The following is a 23,555-nucleotide window of genomic DNA, read 5'->3' on the forward strand; positions in this document are numbered from 1 at the left end:
GGGGCGTTTCACAAAGATTTAAGTATGACTTAGAGTCGCACTTAAATGCCGTATATGACGGTATGAAAGGCTTGACCGCATTGGTCAGATCGTGTCATGAGGACATGCACTACTGCGTATCTATCAATAAGATCGCGCGTTGCACATTATGTACGTGTCGGCATTTAAGTGCAACTTGAGTCATACTTCAATCTTTGTGAAACACCCCCGTGTCTTTTCATGAAATCACATTCAAACCATATTAATGGTTCTAGGCCCCGTTGCAAAAGTTACCATTATGGTAACTTATGCCATGCGATGGTAGTAATTTGCATGGAATCCGTGATTCTGATTGGCTATTGATTTGATATAAGAGTTACCATAAGAATAACTTATAAACAACAACGTCTGTCTTGTCTCTCTTCTCTCCACCCCCTCTTCTCTCCCATTCCCTCTCACCACCCCCCCCCCTTTCCTTTTATTTCTTTCCCTCCTCTCTCCCCCACCCTCTCCCATTCTCTTTTCTTCCCTCCCTCCACCCCTCTCTCTCTCCCCCACCCTCTCACTCCCCCATTTTCTTCCCTTTTATCTCTCTCCCTCCCCCATTTTCTTCCCTCCTCTCTCTCTCCCCCACCCTCTCTCTCCACCCTCACTCCCCCATTTTCTTCCCTTTTATCTCTCCCTCCCCCACCCTCTTACTCCCCCTTTCTCTCTCTTCTCCCCTCCCACCCCCCTTCTTTCAGTGCCCACCTCCCTCGCCTATCCCCCCTCTCCCACTCCCCTCCCTCTCTTTCTCTCCTCCCCTCACAGTCTCTCTTGCTCTCTGAGCCCTCCTCTCTCCCCATCAACCATAGAGTACCAAAGTGTGACATCACTGTCATGACAACGTACCGGCTGGTTCTAAACAGAGTCGCAGCTGACGATCGTCTATACACATCTGTATTTGCAAAAATTACCATCCTGAGATTGCAAGCGATGAAATGCCGTTAGCAGCCATTTTCTCCTATGAGAAACACACTCCGGGTTCATTTGTTTAGAACCAGGCCGCCATGACACCATGGCAACTGACGTCATCGCTTTGGTACTCTTTTCTTTCACTTAAAAACCTCTCCAAGATGAATTAAAACACAAAGACAAGCTTGACAACTGATTGCATTCTATTGCAAATTTAAATAAAAAGCTTACAACATTCAACACAAATACAAATATAAACATGCATTGACTATAGGTGACTGCATAAAGAGGTCTAGAAGTGATGTACGCTGGATGATAAGTTTGGTGTCAAGTGTAGAATGCTGGTGTTGAGGCAATCTTAGCACCAGCTACCAGCCATAACTTAATACAAGTTTGGCGTTCAGTGTACTCCGTTGTGTACATTGTTAAATCACCTGTCAACACTGATATGACACTACGATGCATACAAGGATGCATATATGTATCCTTGTATACAAGCTGCTTATTTAGCATTTTATATACTTTTACGAGTCTACAAAAATAAAAATGCTGATTTATTGGATACTTTCCACATCATGCACCATACTGTAGTAATTTATATAAAGAGGTTTATATTGACTTGGTCTACAGGTAGTTGGTCTTCGATCAAGATAGTCTCATACCACATGGGCTTAAGCCTATAAAGCCCTGGCCGCTTATTTGAACCCCCCCCCCCCCCTCCACCTCCCCATTTCAGGGGAGCATTCCATGAAAAGACTTGTCGGACGTTTTATCCGACAAGTCCCATTTTATCCGACAGTTACCATGGTAACAGCGCTTCTTAGCCAATCAAAATCAAGAAAAGTTGTCAGATCTGGGGCCCATTTCATAAAGGACTGGCAACTGTTGTAACTTTGCCATTATGGCAACTACCATTGAAACATTGATTATGATTGGCTGCCGAGCCCTGTAACCATGGTAGTTGCCATTATGGCAAAGTTACAACAGTTGCAAGTCCTTTATGAAACGGGGCCCCTGGGTCCCGTCTTACAAAGAGTTGCGATTGATTCAATCAATCTCAACTGTATGGAAATCCATCATCGTTATAATTTCCCTATCAAAATCTTGCACAAAGCTCTTTTGTAAACAGAGGAGCGCATCACATTGTCCAGGCAACAATGAAAGTATTAGTATACATCATATCTAGAAAACATTTGAAACAAACTTTGATTTTAGATGTTGATGTGGCTGGCTTTCCATAGTTGTTGTTGATCGGATCAATTGCAACTCTTTGTAAGACAGGGCCTTGGGGAGCGTTTCATCAACATTTTTTGTCCGACAAGTTGTCATTGATTTTGATTGGCTGAGAAGCACTAACTGTTGGAAAAAAAACAGGACTTGTCGCACAAGACGTCCGACAATTCCTTTCATGAAACGCTCCCCAGATCTTGGCCTTTGATCGCGCCATCACGGTGATAATTGGCACACACTTCACACATATTGTAATCTCCAAAATTGAAAAGTTACATTGTACCAGAATCATTCAAATTGATTAATTCATTATGCTAATTCATTCATCAAATCATTATTTGGCTGTTAATCTTCAAATATAGCTCCATAACTTTAATTCTGGTCTGAACACTCCTTTTCAGATCCTTATCAAGTGTTAATTATTATGCTAAATAATACATAGGATCATAATTTGGCTGTGTATCTTTAAATATAGCTCAAATATGGTTAAACTTTGGTATCAACATTCTTGTCAAATGTGTATTTAAGAAAAAGTTGTATCAAAAATTCTTCTCATGTATTTCATTGCTCTAGAAATTTCTTATGTATTTATATCTTTTTTATTTTATTTATTTTTTGTCAATGGGAATCATTGGAGATCAACCATTTGATAAGGATCCTTACTGTAATACTGTAACCAGTGCAGTTCACTTTTCTAAGTCAAATTTTGCCAAAGTTGAAGTGCCGAACAGATTTTTGAGGTCCTGAAAGATTTACCCATGGCTGACTAAACCCACATTGGAAACATTTATAAAGTACATACACATTTGGTATGGCTTGGAACAAGAAAATACTGACAAGAAAACAAACAAAAAAGCAAGTATTCAACATTTCATCTGATGAAATGTGAACATGATACAGGAAAGACAGAGCTGACATGGAAAAGAAAAAAATGCAAAGCAAGAACGAGCTGACCCACACTGCACATAGTCTCTAACTCACTGTGTGTTATTAAGCTAGTCTTTATAAATATACTTGCCCGTTGTGAGGTTACTAAATGTATTAAAAGGAGAGTGTACATTTCAGTATAAATAAGCCTATAGTTTGATTTGTATCTTGGGGCAGAATTAAATTGTTTTAAGGAGAAATTGGATTGTCAGATGCAGGATATCTCAGTGGCTCTCCTGCGGTAAATTGCCAATTTGTCCACTGACAACTGGTCCACTCACCACATGGAGTACCTTCATTTAGTCTAATGCCATTCCCTCCATCAACATTTAGTCTCACAATCATTTGGTCCAATCATCACTTCGTCTAATTACCATTTCGTCTAATAACCAGTTGGTCTAATACCCATTTTCTTTTCATTCATTTTGCACAATGAACACTTAAGTTTAATTAGACCAAATGGTATATGGACTACATGGCTATAGGACGAACTGGTTATTAGACGAAATGAAAGAAGACCATGTGGATAGTAGACAAATTGATGATAGACCAAATGGTAGTAGACGAGTTGGCAATTGGACGTATTGGCATTAGACGAATAGGATATAAATCCCTGTTGCATGGAAACAATGCGCAGCAGCCAATCACAATCAAGGATTTCAGTCGCGGATGTTGTGTACCTTCCGTGTGAAGAATTATGACATGAATGGCTTTCCATAGTTGAGACCGATTGGATCAATCATAGCTCTTTTGAGAGACAGGGCCCAGACAGTCTAACGAGAATCAACAAAGTAATCATGAACAGTGATCAATTTCAGCCTCCTTCAACGATCCCGAATTGAAAAAAAATAATATTAATAATAACTACACTATGGGTGGTATTCTGATAGCAATGGTTTAGATACAACTGGGTTAATTAAGGGTGTGTTCAATGTTGATTTTCAAATCATGATTGAAAACTCAATTCCAAAACAGCAAACAAAAACACGATCAGCGCCACACCCTTGTGTCGAAAATATGAAGCCGTTTATATGTTGATCGCCTTTGAATTTCCCGCTTTCGTTAGAGCAGCATTAGTGCTCATGCAATTTGACCCATTAAAAGAGGTCAGGTCTGGCACCTGTTTATGTAGGCTTCCACTGCGAGAGCAAACTTAAAGACGTTTCAAAACGCTATTGTGTTCAATGTCGCATTCGCGATGCTTAAGGTCGTAAATTTGAGCTGATCGCGTTGACAAACGCATCTTTTTCAACGTTTAAATTTTCCACCGAATCGTGATTTGAAAGACGTTTACTTTTACGACCGGGAATGGTGGACATTGAACACACCCTTTGTTTCTCATTATATCCGTGTTTTAAAATCAAGTTTTCAATCATGATCAATGTTGCCGTTTAAATTTGGAAACCGACATTGAACACACCCTTACACACTTTTATGGAGTGCCACTTGTCAACTTATTCACCAATTATTCTCGTCCTGCTGTAATAGGTGGTCAAAAAAATAACAAGATTCGTGAAAAGGGAAGAAAAGGAAAATACAATAGGGCCTAATATAACAAATTGTATTAATTGATTTGTTGATTATAAATTGCAATGAATATGGGATAAATACTATGAAGCCAGCATTCCATAGAAGTGCGGTTTAAAATTCTAGTTTAGACTAGGGTTAAACCTAGATTTAATTATCAGAACACCACCCAATGACCTGTATTCTGAAGTCAGGTTTAACTTAGACCATGGTTTAACTCTGTGCTAAAATTATGGGAAGCCAAAAGTGTCAACATTTTTTATTGCATTGTGTGTTTCTTATATTTGCTCTGCTCTTTCCTGATTATTTGATTGTAAAGACAGTTATCTATTCATATTTCCTAGACAATTAAGATTTGAGAGTCAAATGAGCTGAAGTATGATATCTCTACCGTTAGTGATTTATGTAACTATTGGCTATCCATACTTATACCACAACTTTAAAGCAGGGTTTTATTTAAACCCGAGTTCAGAATACGGGCCTATATGTTTGCACACTTCTGCCAAGCACTCGGTATGATGTCCCATGATGCCTCGGGATGAAAGCTCGATGCTGATTGGTTGTGTCATCTGTTGTAGGTCATGCCTGTTGTGGGGTCATACTGCGTCATGGTCTGATGATGTATATCAGCATTGTCATCACCCTCCACCTTGCGTCTGTTGAATAAATTGAAGAAAATAAAATAAAATGAGTAATTCTAGAAAATGGTACACTTATCCACGTTTGTCGCTCTCCACCAAGGTGTTGCATGGGTACCTAATAGGATGTGAAAGTCAATGTGATTAGATTGGCATGTGTGCACTGATAAATGGTTCCTGGCAAGGATACTCCCCAGGGAGTGGAGCTGGTGTAACAGTGATGGATCCTATGACCGGGGTAATAATAACAGGGGTGTGAGTGGTCACAAATAAAAAGATCTGAAAATAGCTGAAGAGTGTTGAAAAAGTCCGAAATGGTACTTTTTTGTACAGAGGAAGGCCAAAAATAAGCTGAAATTAAGCTGAAAATCAAAACAAAAAAATCTGAAATCAGATAAAAATCTGAACTCTCACACCCCTGTAATAACTACAATGTAGAGCGCTTAGAAACCAACGTGTGAAGTGCTATATAAATGTAACTATTATTTATTATTATTACTGGTACACCACTTTTGGGAAAGTATGGCTCACACCTTTGCCTCAAGGCTTGCGTTCATCTGCGGATTGCCTGAACGCAGACAAACACAGTCAAGCACAACTAAACGCAAGCTAATACGAGTCCGATATGCAGACTAACGCAGAGGCCATGCATTCTAGTTTGAATTTTTTTTTCAAATATCCGCAACTGAACACAACCAGAATCAACACGAGCAAAGATGAGTGTAAATGTGTCAAGGACGCACAATAACAAGGAACAAGCAACAGCGAGCGGCTTACACAGGCAATAATGTAGCATTGGTGCTCTATTTACCTCCAATTTGTGGAGCGTTGTGGCCCAGTGGATTAGTATCCGGACTTTGAAACAGAAGGTCCCAGGTTCAAATCCCAGCCATGATGTAGTTTCCCTCGGCACACAATTCATCCAGTGTGCTGCACTCGAACCAGGTGAGGTAAAGGGGTACCCGGTAAGAATTAATTCTTTGAAATGCGTGTGCGCTGTAATTACGGCCGCCAAGCTTAAGACGGGGTAATACATGTAATATCCAAGTCCTTTGGAAGCGCATAGAGACGTGATATTTATAATGTGATATGCGCTATTCAAGTACTGTTAATTATTATTATGAATTTTCTTGCTTTACTGCGTGCAACTGTGTACAAGCTTGTTAGCAAAAGTGTGATAGCAAACTGATGTGTCATTGCGTAGGATGGTGCGATAGGCTGCATGTTGCTGTTCTAACGAACCAATACGCAGCTTAAAACGCAAATGTGTGAGCTATGCTAATGTGCCTAATTAAAAAAACAAAAACAAGTGAGGTCATGCCTACATTACCGTCAGCTTTCTCCAACATCACCGTGGACATTTGCCAATCCTAAAATTAAAACCTTGGTTCATTTCACGTTCACATAGCACGTGTTTACAAGTCCAGCTCCCGTAACATAAAGCTTAGCAATTATTGTTCGTTGAGCTGATTTCTGTAATTAACTCCATTGACTACTGTGTATAATCAATCATAAAAATAAACTCTGTGATTAATCGTAAAGCTTTACGTTACTGGGACCAGGCAAGGCAGAAAGCCCACACTTACTTTCTTGTGACACAACCGAACCCATTAAAACTTTTTATACTTCATTCAAATTTTAAATTTGACTCTTATTTCCATATGATAAATAGTCCTAAGAGCCATTTCATATTGAATCTTTAAAAAATGAAAAATTGACAAACAAAACCATAATTTTCCTCGAACACAGCAAACAAACCTTTTGATTCTTTTATCGTGACGTTTTTCAGCCTCGGATTCATTGCCGCTGCTTTCGCAGGAGGAGCAAGCGCTGTCATCACTGGAACTAGAGCTGGAGCTATCGGAGGAGCTATCGGACTGGAGACCGCTGGGCTTGGACAGGTCAACATTTTCGGCCATGGCGGCGACCTCCGGCCATTCTCTCTGTAACAACATCACCAAGAGATTTGATTATTTATGGCATTCCCTTATATTTATTACTACTCTCACTATTATTATTATTGTTATTACAACAGAAAATGTTAAAATTATTGTTATTATTATCATCATTATCAGTATCATTATTATTATTATTATTATTATCATTGTTATCATAATATTATTATCATTATTATTATAATATTATCATTATTACCATTTTCATTATCATTCTCATTATCATTATCATCATCATTGACATAATAACAACTCATTACCTGAAGGGCTTTGATCCATTTCCTGGAAAGCTTGGGGCGCCCTCTGACGGTCTTGTGCCATACGACGGGAAAGTTTGTCCTGCTGCAGAAGTTCTGAGTGACAGCTATAGTTGTATCAAGGTTTACAACGACATGCCACCAGCCTCCCGGCACAAAGACGGTTTCACCTGGACCTTGTAGGATCTCAAGCTAACGAGAGAAAAGAAGAATTGCAAAAAGAATGAGAGACGTTCCTGGTGACGGCTACGGTTGTATCAAGGTTTACAACGACATGCCACCAACCTCTCGGGACAAAGACAGTTTCATCTGGACCTTGAAGGTTCTCGAGTTTATGAAAGAAAAGAAGAATTGGAACAAAAATTAGAATGAGAATGAGAGAAGTTCTGGGTAACGGTTAATGTTGCATCAAGGCTTACAACGACATGCCACTAGCCACCTGGCACAAAGACAGTTTCGCCTGGACCTAGAAGGATCTCAAGCTAATGAAAGAAAGGAAGAATGGCAAAAAGAAAGAGAGAAATTCTGGGTGACGGCTATGGTTGTTCCAAGGTTGACAACTATATGCCACTAGCCACTAGCCCCCCCCCCCCCCCCCCCCCCGGCACAAAGTCAGTTTCACCTGGACCCTGAAGGATCTCAAGCTAATGAAAGAAAGGAAGAATGGCAAAAAGAATGAGAGAAATTCTGGGTGACGGCTATGGTTGTTTCAAGGTTTACAACTATATGCCACTAGCCACTAACCCCCCCCCCCCCCCCACAAAGACAGTTTCACCTGGACCCTGAAGGATCTGAAACTAATGAAACAAAGGAAGAATTCAAACAAGACTTGGAATGAAAGAAGTTCTGAGTGACAAGTATAGATATATCAAGGTTTAAAATGACACGCCACCAGCCTTCTGGCACAAAGACAGTTTCACCTGGGGCCCGTTGCAGAAAGAGTTGCAATCGATTGCAACTCTGAAAATCATGCGCAACTTCATTTTCAACCAATCAACAGCGCGCATTTGGGACTTGCAATTGATTTTTGGGTTTGCGTTTAAACGCAACTCTTTCTGCAACGGGCCCCTGGACCTATTTTGTGGGATTCTGTTCCAATCACTACCAAGATTGCCAAAAATGTTGAAATCATCATCATTTTGTTTTTTGTAAATCACCATTATGTCATGGTTGCAGACCTGCCAACCTCTGGGAATGAAAAACTGCATTCTGTGATAAAAAAAACTGTATTTTTCCCCAAAAAAGTGTATTTCATAATAAAATGCTTGGCGCACTCGCCCATCACGGCACTCAAGCTGCATGCAAGCTAAAATGTGCACTGCTCTTGCAGATGAAAAAAAACCCATTGAAACTTGTGTATATCTCACCCTGGTTTTTACAAAATGATTGAAAAAAAAAACAAGTTACCTGAAATTACATTGATCTAATAACCATATTTGTGTACGTTTTATGAAATAGAGACATATAGAGATGATTTTTCTCCATTTTTTTTTTTTTTTTTTTTTTTTTTTTTTACATATTTTTTAAAGAAAAAACGTACTGCCGTATTTTGGTTGCAAAAACGTACTAAATATGGAAAAATCGTACTACTTGGCAGCTCTGTATATCTAGTAGCAGTGAGTTTCCTAATGAACAGATGAGAGAGTCAATTAAAGGGCGGTCACATTTTGACGTTTTATCCTGCGTTTGACAAACCATGCGTCCTATTCTCCATATTGAGAATTGCCTTTTGAAATATCATATCCTTTATATCAAGAAATCGTTGTACCTTGTGAACCAAAGGCAATTCTTGAAATCAAGTTTAGGGATAATGAGAAAACGGCCTGTCGTACATATGTCAGCATACGCTAGCTGTAACATCCAGGGGGTGTTTCACAAAGAATTAAGTATGAGCGGCCGAGATCAGGGGGGGGTCTAATTGAGCCCCCCCCCCCCCCCAGTACATCCTGGTCTGAAATAGCCCATTTTAAATAGGGTTATTAAGCATGTCTGTGAGTCACACTTATTAACTCTTTGTCAACTCCTTTTGTAAAGCATCCTTACTGGTTTGAATTCCTGTGGCCAGGATGGGTCTTGGGTGCGAGGATAAACGTGAGTAAACCACATGATTGCTTCATCCCTCTGCTTTCCTCCGTCATTGATCGATGGTTTGACAAGTTCTTTCGGCGTCTGAGTCGGGAACATGCACCATCTGAAAAAAAATGAGAATAAGGATGAATAAAATCAGCCCTAACTCGGCCGGGGTATTTTGGGAGATTATATTATATTATATTGCCCCCCTTGAAATCGCCGGGCTTGTGATCGTGCCAAAAATTGGCACGGACATTGCCTAGGAACTAATTTACAAAACTGTATTGGTATTAATTTCATGAAAATTGCTTATAATTAAGCATGCTAATTTATGCGTAATTAGTATGAAAAATCATACTTTTGCTTAATAAAGCTCAAAATGTGCCAATATTTGGTGCAGAAACTTTGTGTCATTCGTAGAAAGAGTATTTGAAAAAAAATTGCGATATTTTTTATTATCAGATGAAATATATTGTTTTTGCAATTTATGTATTTCTTTACTTTTCAATGAATTTTTTTTGGTGATATGCGATCACAAACAGCACACACTCAAATTAATATTTACCTTTTATGACCCCGGACGAGGGCATTCCAAGCGCTTGTTCCCAGTGGATCGATGTGGATCCCTGTTCCAGAGCGCTCCGGGCCCATAACGAACCATCGATAAGGTGGACGCTTCTCGTCACCGGCAAACTGGAAGAGATCGTCTTGAAAGAAGTGCGGCACAACGTAGTCTTCCAGCAACTTCTTACGCTTCGGATGCTGGGGAAAATGATAAGAATGTATATCAATGTTACATACTTTATCGCCGACCCACGCACAGAGCGCCACCTACGACGTCAGCCCGCCGTGACCGCCGGCCCAGCGCTTTCCCCCACGTCCGCACGCACGCCGAGTGAACACTCACTCCTGAAGACGGACAGTCAACCTGTCCGAAACGTCGAGTCTCTACTCCTCATCATCTCTACTCGCCGACTCAAGCCAGCATCTCCTCATCAGCTCTACTACTCAACTCATCAAACTTTCCTGGTTTACAGTCCTTTTCAGGACTACTTTCAAGAAAGAATACTCTACTCTCAAATCTCCACTTTCTCGCCTATCCATTTCTTCTCTTCTTCTATCCACTGTTTCTATAACACTCCACATGGTGTACCGTAAACCACATCAGCGATTATACTTTATCGTGTCGAAAGTTCATTGGTTTTGTTGGGAAATAGAATGTAAATTAAGATTTATTCCATTTAATTCATTGGAAGTTCAATGTTATGATGACAAAGGACAATCTTTTTCATAAAGGGTTCTGAAAAGCTGGTTTCATTCAGGATTATTACTAAGATTTGCAAAGTGAGGTTATTTTAAAACAAAGGTCTGAAGTGACTCAAGTGAGATATGACATACCGTAGTCTTCAAGTAGCTTATTTGCTTCAGAATGTAATTTCCTCCTGCAAAAGATGTATCCACATTGTTATACACCTAAATCGGGGTGCCTGTTACAAAAAAAGGTTGCAATGAAACACAGCTCTAAAAATCAAAGGATGTTTGATTTTCGACCAATCATTAGTGTGTTTGGGGACTTACACTAGAATAATTTTAAGAGACCCTATTAAAAGCAACTTATTCTGCAATGGGCCCTATGTGTAGTAAGTGGGTACCTCCCGTTTTTGGGGGGGCTACTTTTTACCATACAATGCCTCAATCTGTAACGTTGGAAAAGCATTAATATTGCAGTGAATGGAGTTTTCTGGGGCTCTGGTTATTTCCCACGGCTCTTATGAGCACGTCAGGGTGAAAACGCCCTGAGCCCAGTGCTATTTTTCTCCTTGGTGTCGCAGATAAAAATGGACATTTGCAACAGTTTCAGTCATCATACAAAAACTTATTTCTCCCTATTGATTGAAGGCCCGGCAGCCATATGAATGTATCTTTTTACTTTTACTCTGGGATTGCCCTCGATAAGCGTCTTTGGCTTTTTGGCAATTCCTCCGTATTCAGATTACATTATGTTCTGCTTCTTTGGTTAATTTGTATTTTTTGTATTTTTGTCATTCTTAATTGATTCTTTTTTGTATATTTATCATGTTTTTTATATTGTACAATTTGAATTTGAATATGGAAATAAATGAAAATGAAATGAAATGAAATGAAATTGTGCAGTGCCAGATCAACTTTGCTCTATCCCTTTAAATCGTTGAACGCCAAACAGGGTAGCAGCCACTCCAATCTTTTAACGTCTTTTGGGGCTTGAACTCCAGACTTCCGGGTATAGAGACGGGCGATCTACGGAGTCAAAAGAACATCATTATTTTAATGGTGGTGAATAATGACAGTAGAAATAATAAAGATAACCTACCTCAGCAAAGCTACTGTCGAATATATAGAGTGGGCTATCGTCCCTGTTGTTATGCATATATTGCACGTAATACTTCATCTTCATCTTGACGGAGTAACCTTCGTCATCTTCGCCGCACTTGAAGCGTTGATTGCGGTATTTCTTGGCAAGCCTCTGCAATAGTAAAGTGACGGTTGAGAATTTTAAGTTTCTGATACCGCTTTCAGTAACTCGCTGATCAAATTTTGAGTATATAAATGGCGCGGGCTACTTCTGGCAAGGGCTATTTTGACGCTGCTTTTATCAGCGCCAGACCGGCACCAGGCCCGCATGCACAAGTCTTTTAATGGCCGATCGTAAAAGTAGCGCCGGGTCTTCCATGGTTACTGAAGGCAATGGTGCGGACTATTTTTAGCGAGGGGCTGGTGTGGAGAAAAAAGAATCATAAGAAAGATACTGGAACAGTATCAAACCACCGTGTCTTCCTGATTCTTGTAAATTGAACATTTTACTCGAGCAGTATGAATTTATAAAATAAATGTCAGGCTTGTCTTGCCTACTGTGCAGGCAAGACCAAAACGGGACAGGATTGATTTTCGAACCTTCGACCTCTTGCAATATTGGTAATGACAATCCCAACAAACCAGCAGAGGCAATTTGGATTAATCAATCACTCATCAGGGTCCCATGACACAAAGGTTAGCGATTACTCGGACATTTGATTTTCACGATTGATTATACATTGTAGTCAATGGAATCAATCATAGAAAAATGTTCTACGATCATTGCTATAAAGCTTTGTGTTACGGGCCCCTGGAGTACTAGGTTCACTCCTCAGCTGCTTGATACTAAAATTCATCGACTCAGCGTTGCATCACAATGAGCAAAACAGACAAAACATCCAATGCCGGCCGCACAGAAACATTTTTAGCGCTAACAGAGCATCTACAGTAGGTCCAGTCAATCACAGTCATATTCATTGACCTGTATTGACAAATGTTCATCAAAGTTGTAAATAATGCAATATCGTAACATGAGGCATCGATGGGGCATTACCAGTTGTACATGTTATAAGGCCTCTATTAATATGCATTGTTGCCGCTAAACAATGCTTCCGTTCAGTCAGTACAGAGTCTTTCATCAACCACAAATATGGAAAGCCAGCAATGTCAACATCTAAAATGCAATCGTTCAAAATATTTTCCACAAGTAATATATTCATCGTTTTCTTGAAAATTCAGTGTGCTTCTCTTTCCTTAGTGCAAATTTCCTGTTGAAAAAATTATGGCATGGATGGATTTTCATATAGTTGAGGTTCATCGGATCAATGGCAACTCTTTGTAAGACGGCCCGTCTTGCAAAAAAATGCAATTGATTCAATCAACCACAACAATAGAAAGCCAGCAACGTCAACATCTAAGATACATGTTTGTACAAAATACTTTCTAGATACGATGTACATGTATATTCATACAGTCAGTATATTCTTGACAATTCAGTATGCTTCTCTTTGTTTTCAAAGGACATTGTGCAAATTTCCTAATGTTAAAATTTTGACATTGATGGATTTCCATATATACTTGAGGTTGATTGGATCAATCGCAACTCTTTGTAAGAAAACCACGGTTGAGTCCATGGTTTTAGCGCGTATCGGGCGCGTGTTTAAAACATGTCCAATGCCGATGCGCGCATTTGTCACAGTGCGCCAAATTGACGCCTGTTACCATGGTTAGATACGCTATTTTATTCATGAGTCCACTGTTTGAAGAGTGGACTCATGAATAAAAACAGTGGACTCATGAATAAAAAGGCGTATTTAACCATGGTAACAGGCGTCAATTTGGCGCACTGTGACAAATGCGCGCATCAGCATTGGACATGTTTTCTATACGCGCCCGATACGCGCTAAATCAAGCGTAATTTATACAGGAAATCTGCATAAACCATGGACTCAACCGTGGGTTTTCAAAACCGCCTTTGTGAATTCGGGCCAAAGAGATGATGTTTTTTTTTTTTTTTTTTTTTTTTTTTTTTTTTTTAATACAAAAAACATATTTTTTAAAGAAAAAACGTACTGCCGTATTTTGGTTGCAAAAACGTACTAAATACGGCTAAATCGTACTACTTGGCAGCTCTGAGACGGGGCCGACAACTCACCCTGACTGTCCATTTCTTCTGCGCCAGCCACGTATCCTGATCCTTCACGATGACACAGGGGAGTCCAGGCTTTTCAAATAGTTCGATAAACTCGTCCGTCGTCACCGAGTTCACATCCACCCTATGGCAATTGTCCTTGGCTTTCAATTCTTCGATGCGCGGCCGGAAACTGTCGCGGAAATGAAAACGCTCCCAGTCACCCAGGTCTCGCAGTTCTGTTTTGTTTTTCAAAAGAGAAAAAAATGATAATACAGGATTTACATAGCGCATGTATCGACCTTGTTAAGTGTTCAAGGCACTCCTATATTACCCCCAGTGAGCACCGGGATCGGTAGACTAGCTTACTCAAAAAGAAAAAGGATTTATACAGCGCATGCATCAACCTTGTTAGGTGCTCATGGCACTCCTACATGTATATTACCCCGGTGAGCTAGTCTTCTGATTCCGGTGCCCACAGCTTTTTTTTTTTATTGAGGAATTACTTCCTGCCGACACCCATTCACCTTCTCTGGGTTGAGTGCAGCACAATGTGGGTAAATTTCTTGCTGAAGGAAAACACGCCATGGCTGGGAATCGAACCTACATCCTTCAGTTTGAAAGGCGAGAATCTTAGTAAACCACTAGACCAAAACAAATGGAATGGTGATAGCTTATTCATATTTGATAAATTGGATCGTTGTGGACTGTTGAATCTGCAGGGTTCCCAGCTTTTCAAGAAAACGAAATTCCCTGATAAAGTTTTAACGTTCCCTGATAATTTTTAAAACCCATTTCCACTTTCGCATGTTAAAGTTGTTGCAGTCAAATACATGTATTTTCAGCATAAAAACAAATAATGTAAAACTAATTTGTACCACCGTAACCAGTCATTCAATAGATATTGTTTTTATATATGCTACAAAATATAACAGATCTGACTGACGACCATGCTTTTGATGACTTTTGGGCTGATCAAAATTCCTTCACTTTTCTCTCAATTGAAGTTTGAACCATTTTTCCCTGATATGAGGTATTTTTTTATCGAATTCCCTGATTTAAGTAAAAGTAAAATAATTTTCCCTGAATGGTTGGGAACCCTGATCTGACTCTCACCTTTGAAATGAGAATCCTGAGTTCGAATCCCAGCCATGTCGCAATTTCGTGCAGCAAGAAATTGATCCACATTGTGCTGCACTCATCCCAGGTGAGGTGAATGGGTACCGGGTACGATTTAATAAGGCTACATAGAGCGCACAGAGACTTCTGATAAAGTAAGTGTTAAGCACTATTTTAGCAAGTTTGATTATTTTTTTATTACACCAAGCGCCTTAGCAGCTGAAGCTAAAGCTACATTAGGGTGATATATCTAGTGCACCATTGCATGGAAAAGTAGATAATCTTTGCGTCATTACTATTATCATTATTATTCTTATTATTATATGTAAATATTGTTGTTTTTATTGATTCAATTGCAGCTGACTATAGTTATTTTAAGACTAGAGTTAGGGACAGTGATTTTCCGTTTAAAAAAATTGCCTTTTCCGTTTCAGAAAATCTCAAATTCCGTTTCAGCATGTCAGAAAACGGAAATTCCGTTTCCCCATAGACTTTGTACTAATGTTGTAAATCGGATCAAAAATCAGATCGAAAATCGGATCGGCAGTTAAGCTTCTAAAATCGAATCGGCGATGTTTAAAAACAAAGGAATACATCAAAATGTTGTTCGCGGTCGCGCGCATCTTCCTGACAAAGTCACAAAGACGAATGCATTGGAATGGAAGTCGCCAACATGCGCGATCGTTTGGAACATGTTTTAAAGCCAGGGGTTTTGAGGTGTTATTGCTTTAAAATAAACCGAGTGATTTTTATTAGAAAGATAAACGAAAGACGCATCTTTCGAGCAAAGGCGCAAAGGAAAATAAAATGAAAATATTTCTCATAGCTCACAGGTTAATGAACGATCGGCGGGACATCTTTTAGAAGTATTTTTAGGTGCTAGCGATGTAGAATTATTGGAATGATCTCTTACGACGCATCATCTTAAAGTCGCAAGTGCAATTAAAATGAAGTAGACGACGCAAGCACGCACGATGATTTGAAATATGTTATTAAAATGTTTTGGGTAGCTAGCGTTTTCAAATCAATTTGAAGTTCACGGCGGGGTCCGCTATCACCACGAGGTTGAAGAGAAGATGTCTATCATCATAAAGGGGGTAAGAGAGTAGCGCAGTGAGCTCCGTCGGTAATACGACCTTTCAAAGTTCACGGCGGCATCCGCTATCACCACGAGATTGAAAATAAAATGTATATCATCATAAACGATGTAAGAGAGTAACGCAATAAGCTCCGTCAATAGTACAACCTTTCAAAGTTCACGGCGGCATCCGCTATCACCACGAGGTTGAAAATAAAATGTATATCATCATAAACGATGTAAGAGAGTAACGCAATAAGCTCCGTCAATAGTACAGTCTTTAAAAGTTTCTGGCGGGGTCCGCTATCACCACGAGGTTGAAGAGAAGATTTATATCATTATAAACGATGTAAGAGAGTAGCGCAGTGAGCTCCGTCGGTAATACGACCTTTCAAAGTTCACGGCGGCTTCCGCTATCACCACGAGGTTGAAAATAAAATGAATATCATCATAAACGATGTAAGAGAGTAACGCAATAAGCTCCGTCAATAGTACAGTCTTTAAAAGTTTCTGGCGGGGTCCGCTATCACCACGAGGTTGAAGAGAAGATTTATATCATTATAAACGATGTAAGAGAGTAGCGCAGTGAGCTCCGTCGGTAATACGACCTTTCAAAGTTCACGGCGGCTTCCGCTATCACCACGAGGTTGAAAATAAAATGAATATCATCATAAACGATGTAAGAGAGTAACGCAATAAGCTCCGTCAGTAGCACGATCTTTAAAAGTTCACGGCGGGGTCCGCTATCACCACGAGGTTGAAAATAAAATGTAAATCATCATAAACGATGTAAGAGAGTAACGCAATGAGCTCCGTCAATAGTACAACCTTTCAAAGTTCACGGCGGCATCCGCTATCACCACGAGGTTGAAAATAAAATGAATATCATCATAAACGATGTAAGAGAGTAACGCAATAAGCTCCGTCAGTAGCACGATCTTTAAAAGTTCACGGCGGGGTCCGCTATCACCACGAGGTTGAAAATAAAATGTAAATCATCATAAACGATGTAAGAGAGTAACGCAATGAGCTCCGTCAATAGTACAACCTTTCAAAGTTCACGGCGGCATCCGCTATCACCACGAGGTTGAAAATAAAATGTATATCATCATAAACGATGTAAGAGAGTAACGCAATAAGCTCCGTCAATAGTACAGTCTTTAAAAGTTTCTGGCGGGGTCCGCTATCACCACGAGGTTGAAGAGAAGATTTATATCATTATAAACGATGTAAGAGAGTAGCGCAGTGAGCTCCGTCGGTAATACGACCTTTCAAAGTTCACGGCGGCTTCCGCTATCACCACGAGGTTGAAAATAAAATGAATATCATCATAAATGATGTAAGAGAGTAACGCAATAAGCTCCGTCAACAGTACAGTCTTTAAAAGTTTCTGGCGGGGTCCGCTATCACCACGAGGTTGAAGAGAAGATTTATATCATTATAAAGGGGGTAAGAGAGTAGCGTAGTGAGCTCCGTCGGTAATACGACCTTTTAAAGTTCACGGCGGCATCCGCTATCACCACGAGGTTGAAAATAAAATGTATATAATCATAAACGATGTAAGAGAGTAACGCAGTGAGCTCCGTCGGTAATACGACTTTTCAAAGTTCACGGCGGCATCCGCTATCACCATGAGTTGGAAGAGAAGATATCTATCCCCTTAAACATTGCCATAGATAATACCGCGACTTTCTCCCTGAATAATGCGACCTGTAAATAGCTAGCACCTCAAAAACAATCTTGAAATATGTTCTGAGCGATCACGCACTGTAACCAGATCTACGCCGATTTTTTATTTTCGATTTTTTCCTTCAAGGGGCATGATCGAAGATCGGCAAGTGATTGCCGATTGTGGTGAAATCGAATGGAATCGGTTGAAGATTGCAAAATCGGTTACAAGCTTACTTTGTACACACGGAAAAGTGACAATTCCGTTTACACATTGAATAGCAAAATCACATTGAATCGCACTGGTCAAAATTTGTATCTGCTACTGTACCAACAACACAATAGAATCCGTTCTAATCGGATCTATGCAGGTGCATAAAATATTTTTACAAACCCATTTAGCATGCATACATCCTCACCTTTCACATTATTAGCATTATTTCACGGTGAAATGATGTTTCATCGATAATTTTGGGGTTTTTTGGACATCGTTATCATCAGTCAACGGCTTTTGCCAATCCGCCATCTTGGATTTTAAGACGATATCGTGCTGTTACATCTTCAAACGTAGAGGGCAGCAACACACGACCGTGTAGTTGAACGATATGTGTGCATATTGTGAAGCCCAACCCGGCCAGCCGCGCCGGGTACGTATACGGGACACGGGACGGGTGCGGGGTACAATCGAGTGTGCTGATGTCGAGTGCAGTCACGATGTGTGAATTGTCATGATAGTAGCGAAGTGAGATCGTGTTTTATGGGGTTTTGTGGCCATTTAATATTCTCATTTTGTTGTGATTTTGGAGTAATTTCTGTTGCTATTCTGTGTATTTTGAGGGAAAATACGTTTTCCGTGATTTTCCGTTTGAAATGCCACTTTCCGTTTCAAAAGGCCCTTTCCGTGAATTCCGTCCGTTTTCCGCGATCGCGGAAAATCACTGTCCCTATACAGTAAAGGACATTGTTTTCTGTGAGAAAAAAATTGGTTGATACATTGAAAAGGGGCCTTGGTGGGCACAGTGACATCACACAAACTGTCAAATAAATGGGTTTAAAAAAAAATCATCATGGTTACAAATATATAGCACGACCATTTTATGATATGTCTTTCATCTTTTTCATTCAGAAAAGCGCTTAAAATCTGTAGTATTGAGCCTATTCTTGTGAGTCCCTTTATGTTGAAAAGCAACAAATTTCAAGTAACATTGTTTTCAAAATTAATAAAAGGTCATGTGTTTTATATAGGTGGTAAAACTGGTATCGTTACATTTGTGCAACAAGCACAGAAATGATTATAAATGGTATAAAACTTTAAATACATTTAAGTGTCACATCTATAGGCAAATCCTGCGTTTTGCGTGCTGTTGCCAAGCAAAAGACAATGAAATCAAGATGGCAACGTAAACGCGGTGGCAATTTTTTCCCATCTTTTCATAACATTTTTTCTCGTTTTTTTAATGAATTCTTGTTTAAAAATTAAATCAATATCGTAGAAACATCGGGAATGAAGTTGTATCCCATGTACATTTAATAATACTTTGTTATCTTTTATCCGATGCGGTCATACTCCGCCCCCTCAAAAAGTTTTGGCTCATTATACGGAACTGGGCCCTATACTGTGTGTAGAGAAAAGAAGTGTAACATCTTATGAAAGACTGGTGAACATTTGTAAAATTCCGAGATATTTTGTAGAATTCCAGGAATTTTCGGAGTAAATTCCAGGAGACCTATACCGTCCTGGGGGGGGGGCAGTCAAATATATTGCTGTACACATGCATGATCCCCCCCAAAAAAAAAACGTGTTTAAAGGGATGGGTTTTTTTTCAGTTTTGGACGCGGGCAGCGTGTGCCCTCGTAAGGGTATCAAAAACAACGATTTTTTTTAAAAAGGGAGCGTTTGAAAGAATGGTCAATCGCGGGGTCAAACGTATAGGATATGCTTTTTTCCAAAGCATTTTTTTTTTAAGACTAGCCAAACGTGTTTAGGGTAATTCCCCAATTTTTTTTCCCTGGGGCTTTTTCCTCCTCGTTTCTGAAAAGAGGTCGGGTTCTTTCCGATGGGGGGGGGGCATACAAGCTTATTGTTAGCAAGTAGACAAAACTTGTTATGGCTGGCGACAACTTGATTAAGGGCCAAAATGTGTAAATGAAGCCCGCGAAAAAATTGTTTATGGCCGGGGTTATTTTGCACACAGAGAAAAACTCGTTGAGGGGGCGTTTGGAAATAATTTGGTCATGCAATGTATGTACAACAATACTTCTGAACCCCCGGGCTACCAGTACGGTACCATATGTTTCGACCTTTTTCGGTTGGAGAAAACTGGGTTCCCCTGCATCCCGCCCCCCCCCCCATTCCGGGGTCGGAATGACCGCATGCGTGTTCCAAAATTGTCTGGTAAAGGGCTTTTTCGCGGGACAAGTCCGGCCCGCAAATTTTTCCCATCTTTTCATAACATTTTTCTTGTTTTTTGAATGAATTCTTGTTGGGGAATGAAGTTGTATCCCATGTACATGATTTAGGGCTAGATTTCTTTGAATATCTCGGGGGCGAAAGTTTCAAGTTTTTGGCGGTGTGTGTAGATGTATAGGAAGCAATTCCAGGCTACGTTGAGAGTACGCATACGTTAGTAAATGATTTTTACTCTAGTCTAGGACCTCCTGAGTCCTGGCTACCCGAACTTCCCTAAAGGCTAAACAGTAGAGGCGCACGGCCAATATTTGGAGACTGTCTCCAATGTGGGAGATTATCTCCAATATCAGAGACTTTTGTAAAGAATTTGGGTATCCAATTTCAGAGTCTCCAGTTTTGGAGTCCAATTTCCTTTGTTTACATTTGCTGCAAAAGGATTAACTTGGCGGCAAATAAAAATGTGATAAGCAGATTCCTCATGAAAAATTACCCCTTTTCACCGTCTACTTTAAAAATTCACTGTCTACTTTTGTTTTGATAAGGATTTTTGTTGTCAATCACACACAAAACAAATGGGCTTCTGACCTCAGTGAGACAAAATTTTGGGTGAAAAAAATCATGCTTTTGATGGTGTTGTTTCTTTTGTCCTTTTGCAAAGCAAGTCTCCAATGTGGGAGATTGTCTCCCCTATTGGAGAGTCTCCCATATTGGCCGTGCGCCACTACTGCTAAACTAAAGTAATGACAAATCCCACGATTCGAGTCGGATGAAATTATTTTTCACTGAACCACTGTAAATACATACATGCATATGTTTTATTTTAATGTATGATGGTGGGCCCCAAGTCTGCGCACCTAACAATTTGAGTTAAGATTTAACATGAATTTCTTCTTATTTCACAAAATCTTTTGGTTAATAGTGTTCCTTATATTATTAAGAGTAAGTGTACCAAATTTCTCATTAAAAAATGAAAGAAAATATAAGATTTTCTTGAAAAACCTTTGGGCAGTCATTTTCAGATTGAAAAAAAAATGGTACCCCATGTCTGCGCACTCATTCACTTTGCACACTATTCGGGGATTTTGATGACAAAGGCTGCATTTTGAGGCCGTCGCATGAAATGCCCTGAATTCATTATTTTTCCACCATTTTGAGTCAGATTTTTTATGAATACCTGTCTATGTAATGCATGTGTAAAGTTCGTGCTCGTTGCGTATCTTCTTTTACTAGAATCGCGCAGATACGCGGGTGCGCAGACTTGGGAGACCGCGCAGACATGGGGGAACTGACCATACTACTACTAAACATAAGTGTTATTGTTAAAGGACAAGTCCACCCCAACAAAAAGCTGATTTGAATAGAAAGAGAAAAATCAAACAAGCATAACACTGAAAATTTCATCAAAATCGGATGTAAAATAAGAAAGTTATGACACTTTAAAGTTTCGCTTAATTTCACAAAACAGTTATATGCACACCCTGTTCGGTATGCAAATGAGAGAACCGATGACATCACCCACTCACTATTTCTTTTGTATTTTATTATATGAAATATGAAATATTTTGATTTTCTCGTCACTGTCATGTCAAACAAAGTTTAATTCCTCCCTGAACACATGGAATTCCATTATTTTAACATTTTGTGGTTCAAGCAAGGGGGTCCTAATTGTCAAATTCGTAAAAATTGAAATATTGTATAATTCAAACAATAAAAAACAAAAGAAATAGTGAGTGAGTGACATCATCGACTCTCTCATTTGGATGTAACTGGCTCGTTCGTATAACTATTTTGTTAAAAATAAGCGAAACTTTAAAATGTCATAACTTTATTATTTTACATCCGATTTTGATGAAGTTTTCAGCGTTATTCATGTTTGATTTTTCTCTTTCTATTCAAATCAGCTTTTTGTTGGGGTGGACTTGTCCTTTAACAACTTCATGGCATGCAACTGTAACTAAAGTTTAGTAACTGCCAAGGAGTAAAAAGCAGTCAACTCGACAAGACGTCAAAAATATTCAGTGCAATTTGTTCAAAATTGGAATCTAGCATGTCTAGACTAGTCTAGTCTCTAGACTAGACTCTAGAGAGTAGAGTAGAGAGACTATTATACTATTAGTATTAGTCAGTTAGTATTATTACGTTAGACCTAGTTTTTATTGTTTCATGTTTGTAAACAAAGTGCAAAGCTAGCATGCAAATGGAAGAATATCTCAAATACTAAAGACCAAAACAAATCCTCGAGACGGATCGATGTCTTTCTTGCACTACTGCCTGGTACTTGGACTCTTGGAGTTGGATGCCGCTTCCGCTGCAGCTGCATGCGCCGCCAGCAAGGCGGCAGGCTGGCGCAGGCCAGTCGGGCGCGGTCTGCGCATGATTGGTGCCTGGCAGCACGGCACTGACTGTAAAAAAAGATATTTCAATAAAATTATATATTTACCAGGTCTAGCTGCCTTTTTGGCTTCCCAAACAGTTCTGCGTGTTCTCTTATCCATCTCCCGAATAAGTAAAATATGGAGTCTAGGTACGTTCAGTCTCAAATCGAAATTTTTACGTCTATTTTGAGCAAAATTTTCAAGGCGAGCTCGCAAGCAGAAAGATCAAAGAAAAAGATGAATTACGAGGGGTGCCTTTGCTATGTTTCACAGAACTAGATGAGCCGATAATGGGATAGGACTCGAAGTAAAAATTTGAACAAAATCAATGAAATAGGACCAGTTAGTGAAAGTGATGTAAATAATCATATAATAAAATTATCCTTAGCATCAAAACTTCATGATTTTTCATGGTATTTCTTGTCTTTCACCAGTAACATCATATGTAAAAATGGTATATTTCGAAAATAGTGTAAGCACCCTGTATGCTTCCCGCACGTAAGCAACGCAGTTGGCGCTCTTTCAATTAAGAAAACGGCGCGACATTGCATTAGACGAAACCCATCACAGCTACCATGCTATAGAGAGCATTCCTTTTGGTCCATGGGCCGTGATCGACCCAGTGCTTCCACTTAAAGCTAGGAAATTTCCCGAGTTTCGGGAAATCCAGATTATTTTCAGGCAATTTTCGGGAAGTGAAAAAATTACAGGAAATTCAGGGAAATCAAATAAATACATTTAAACTACAAACATATATAGCAACTTTCAATATTAAAGGGATTGCCCGGGCTGAAAATATTTAGATCTAGTAAATAAATAGAGTAAAATTAATTCAGAAAGCAAAATGCTGAAGATTTCATCCAAATCGGATAACAAATGACGATCAAGTTATTGAATTATAAAGTT

The 23,555-nt window shown here is 39.5% G+C and overlaps 1 protein-coding gene across 1 annotated transcript; it reads right to left on the minus strand.

The window, feature by feature from the left end:
* Positions 1–1,124: 1,124 nt before the first annotated feature.
* On the minus strand, positions 1,125–23,153 carry LOC129263792 (bifunctional arginine demethylase and lysyl-hydroxylase JMJD6-like). The gene is made up of 8 exons (XM_064100951.1): positions 22,715–23,153; positions 14,024–14,238; positions 11,888–12,040; positions 10,103–10,299; positions 9,511–9,658; positions 7,471–7,659; positions 7,014–7,198; positions 1,125–5,273 (listed from the first exon to the last, which is right to left on the minus strand). The coding sequence occupies exons 1-8, from the start codon at positions 22,767–22,769 to the stop codon at positions 5,183–5,185; spliced, it is 1,233 nt and encodes a 410-aa protein (XP_063957021.1). The 5' UTR covers positions 22,770–23,153; the 3' UTR covers positions 1,125–5,182.
* Between the last annotated feature and the right edge of the window lie 402 nt (positions 23,154–23,555).

This window comes from Lytechinus pictus, chromosome 6 (assembly GCF_037042905.1).
Source record: "Lytechinus pictus isolate F3 Inbred chromosome 6, Lp3.0, whole genome shotgun sequence".
Classification (NCBI taxonomy): Eukaryota; Metazoa; Echinodermata; class Echinoidea; order Temnopleuroida; family Toxopneustidae; genus Lytechinus; species Lytechinus pictus.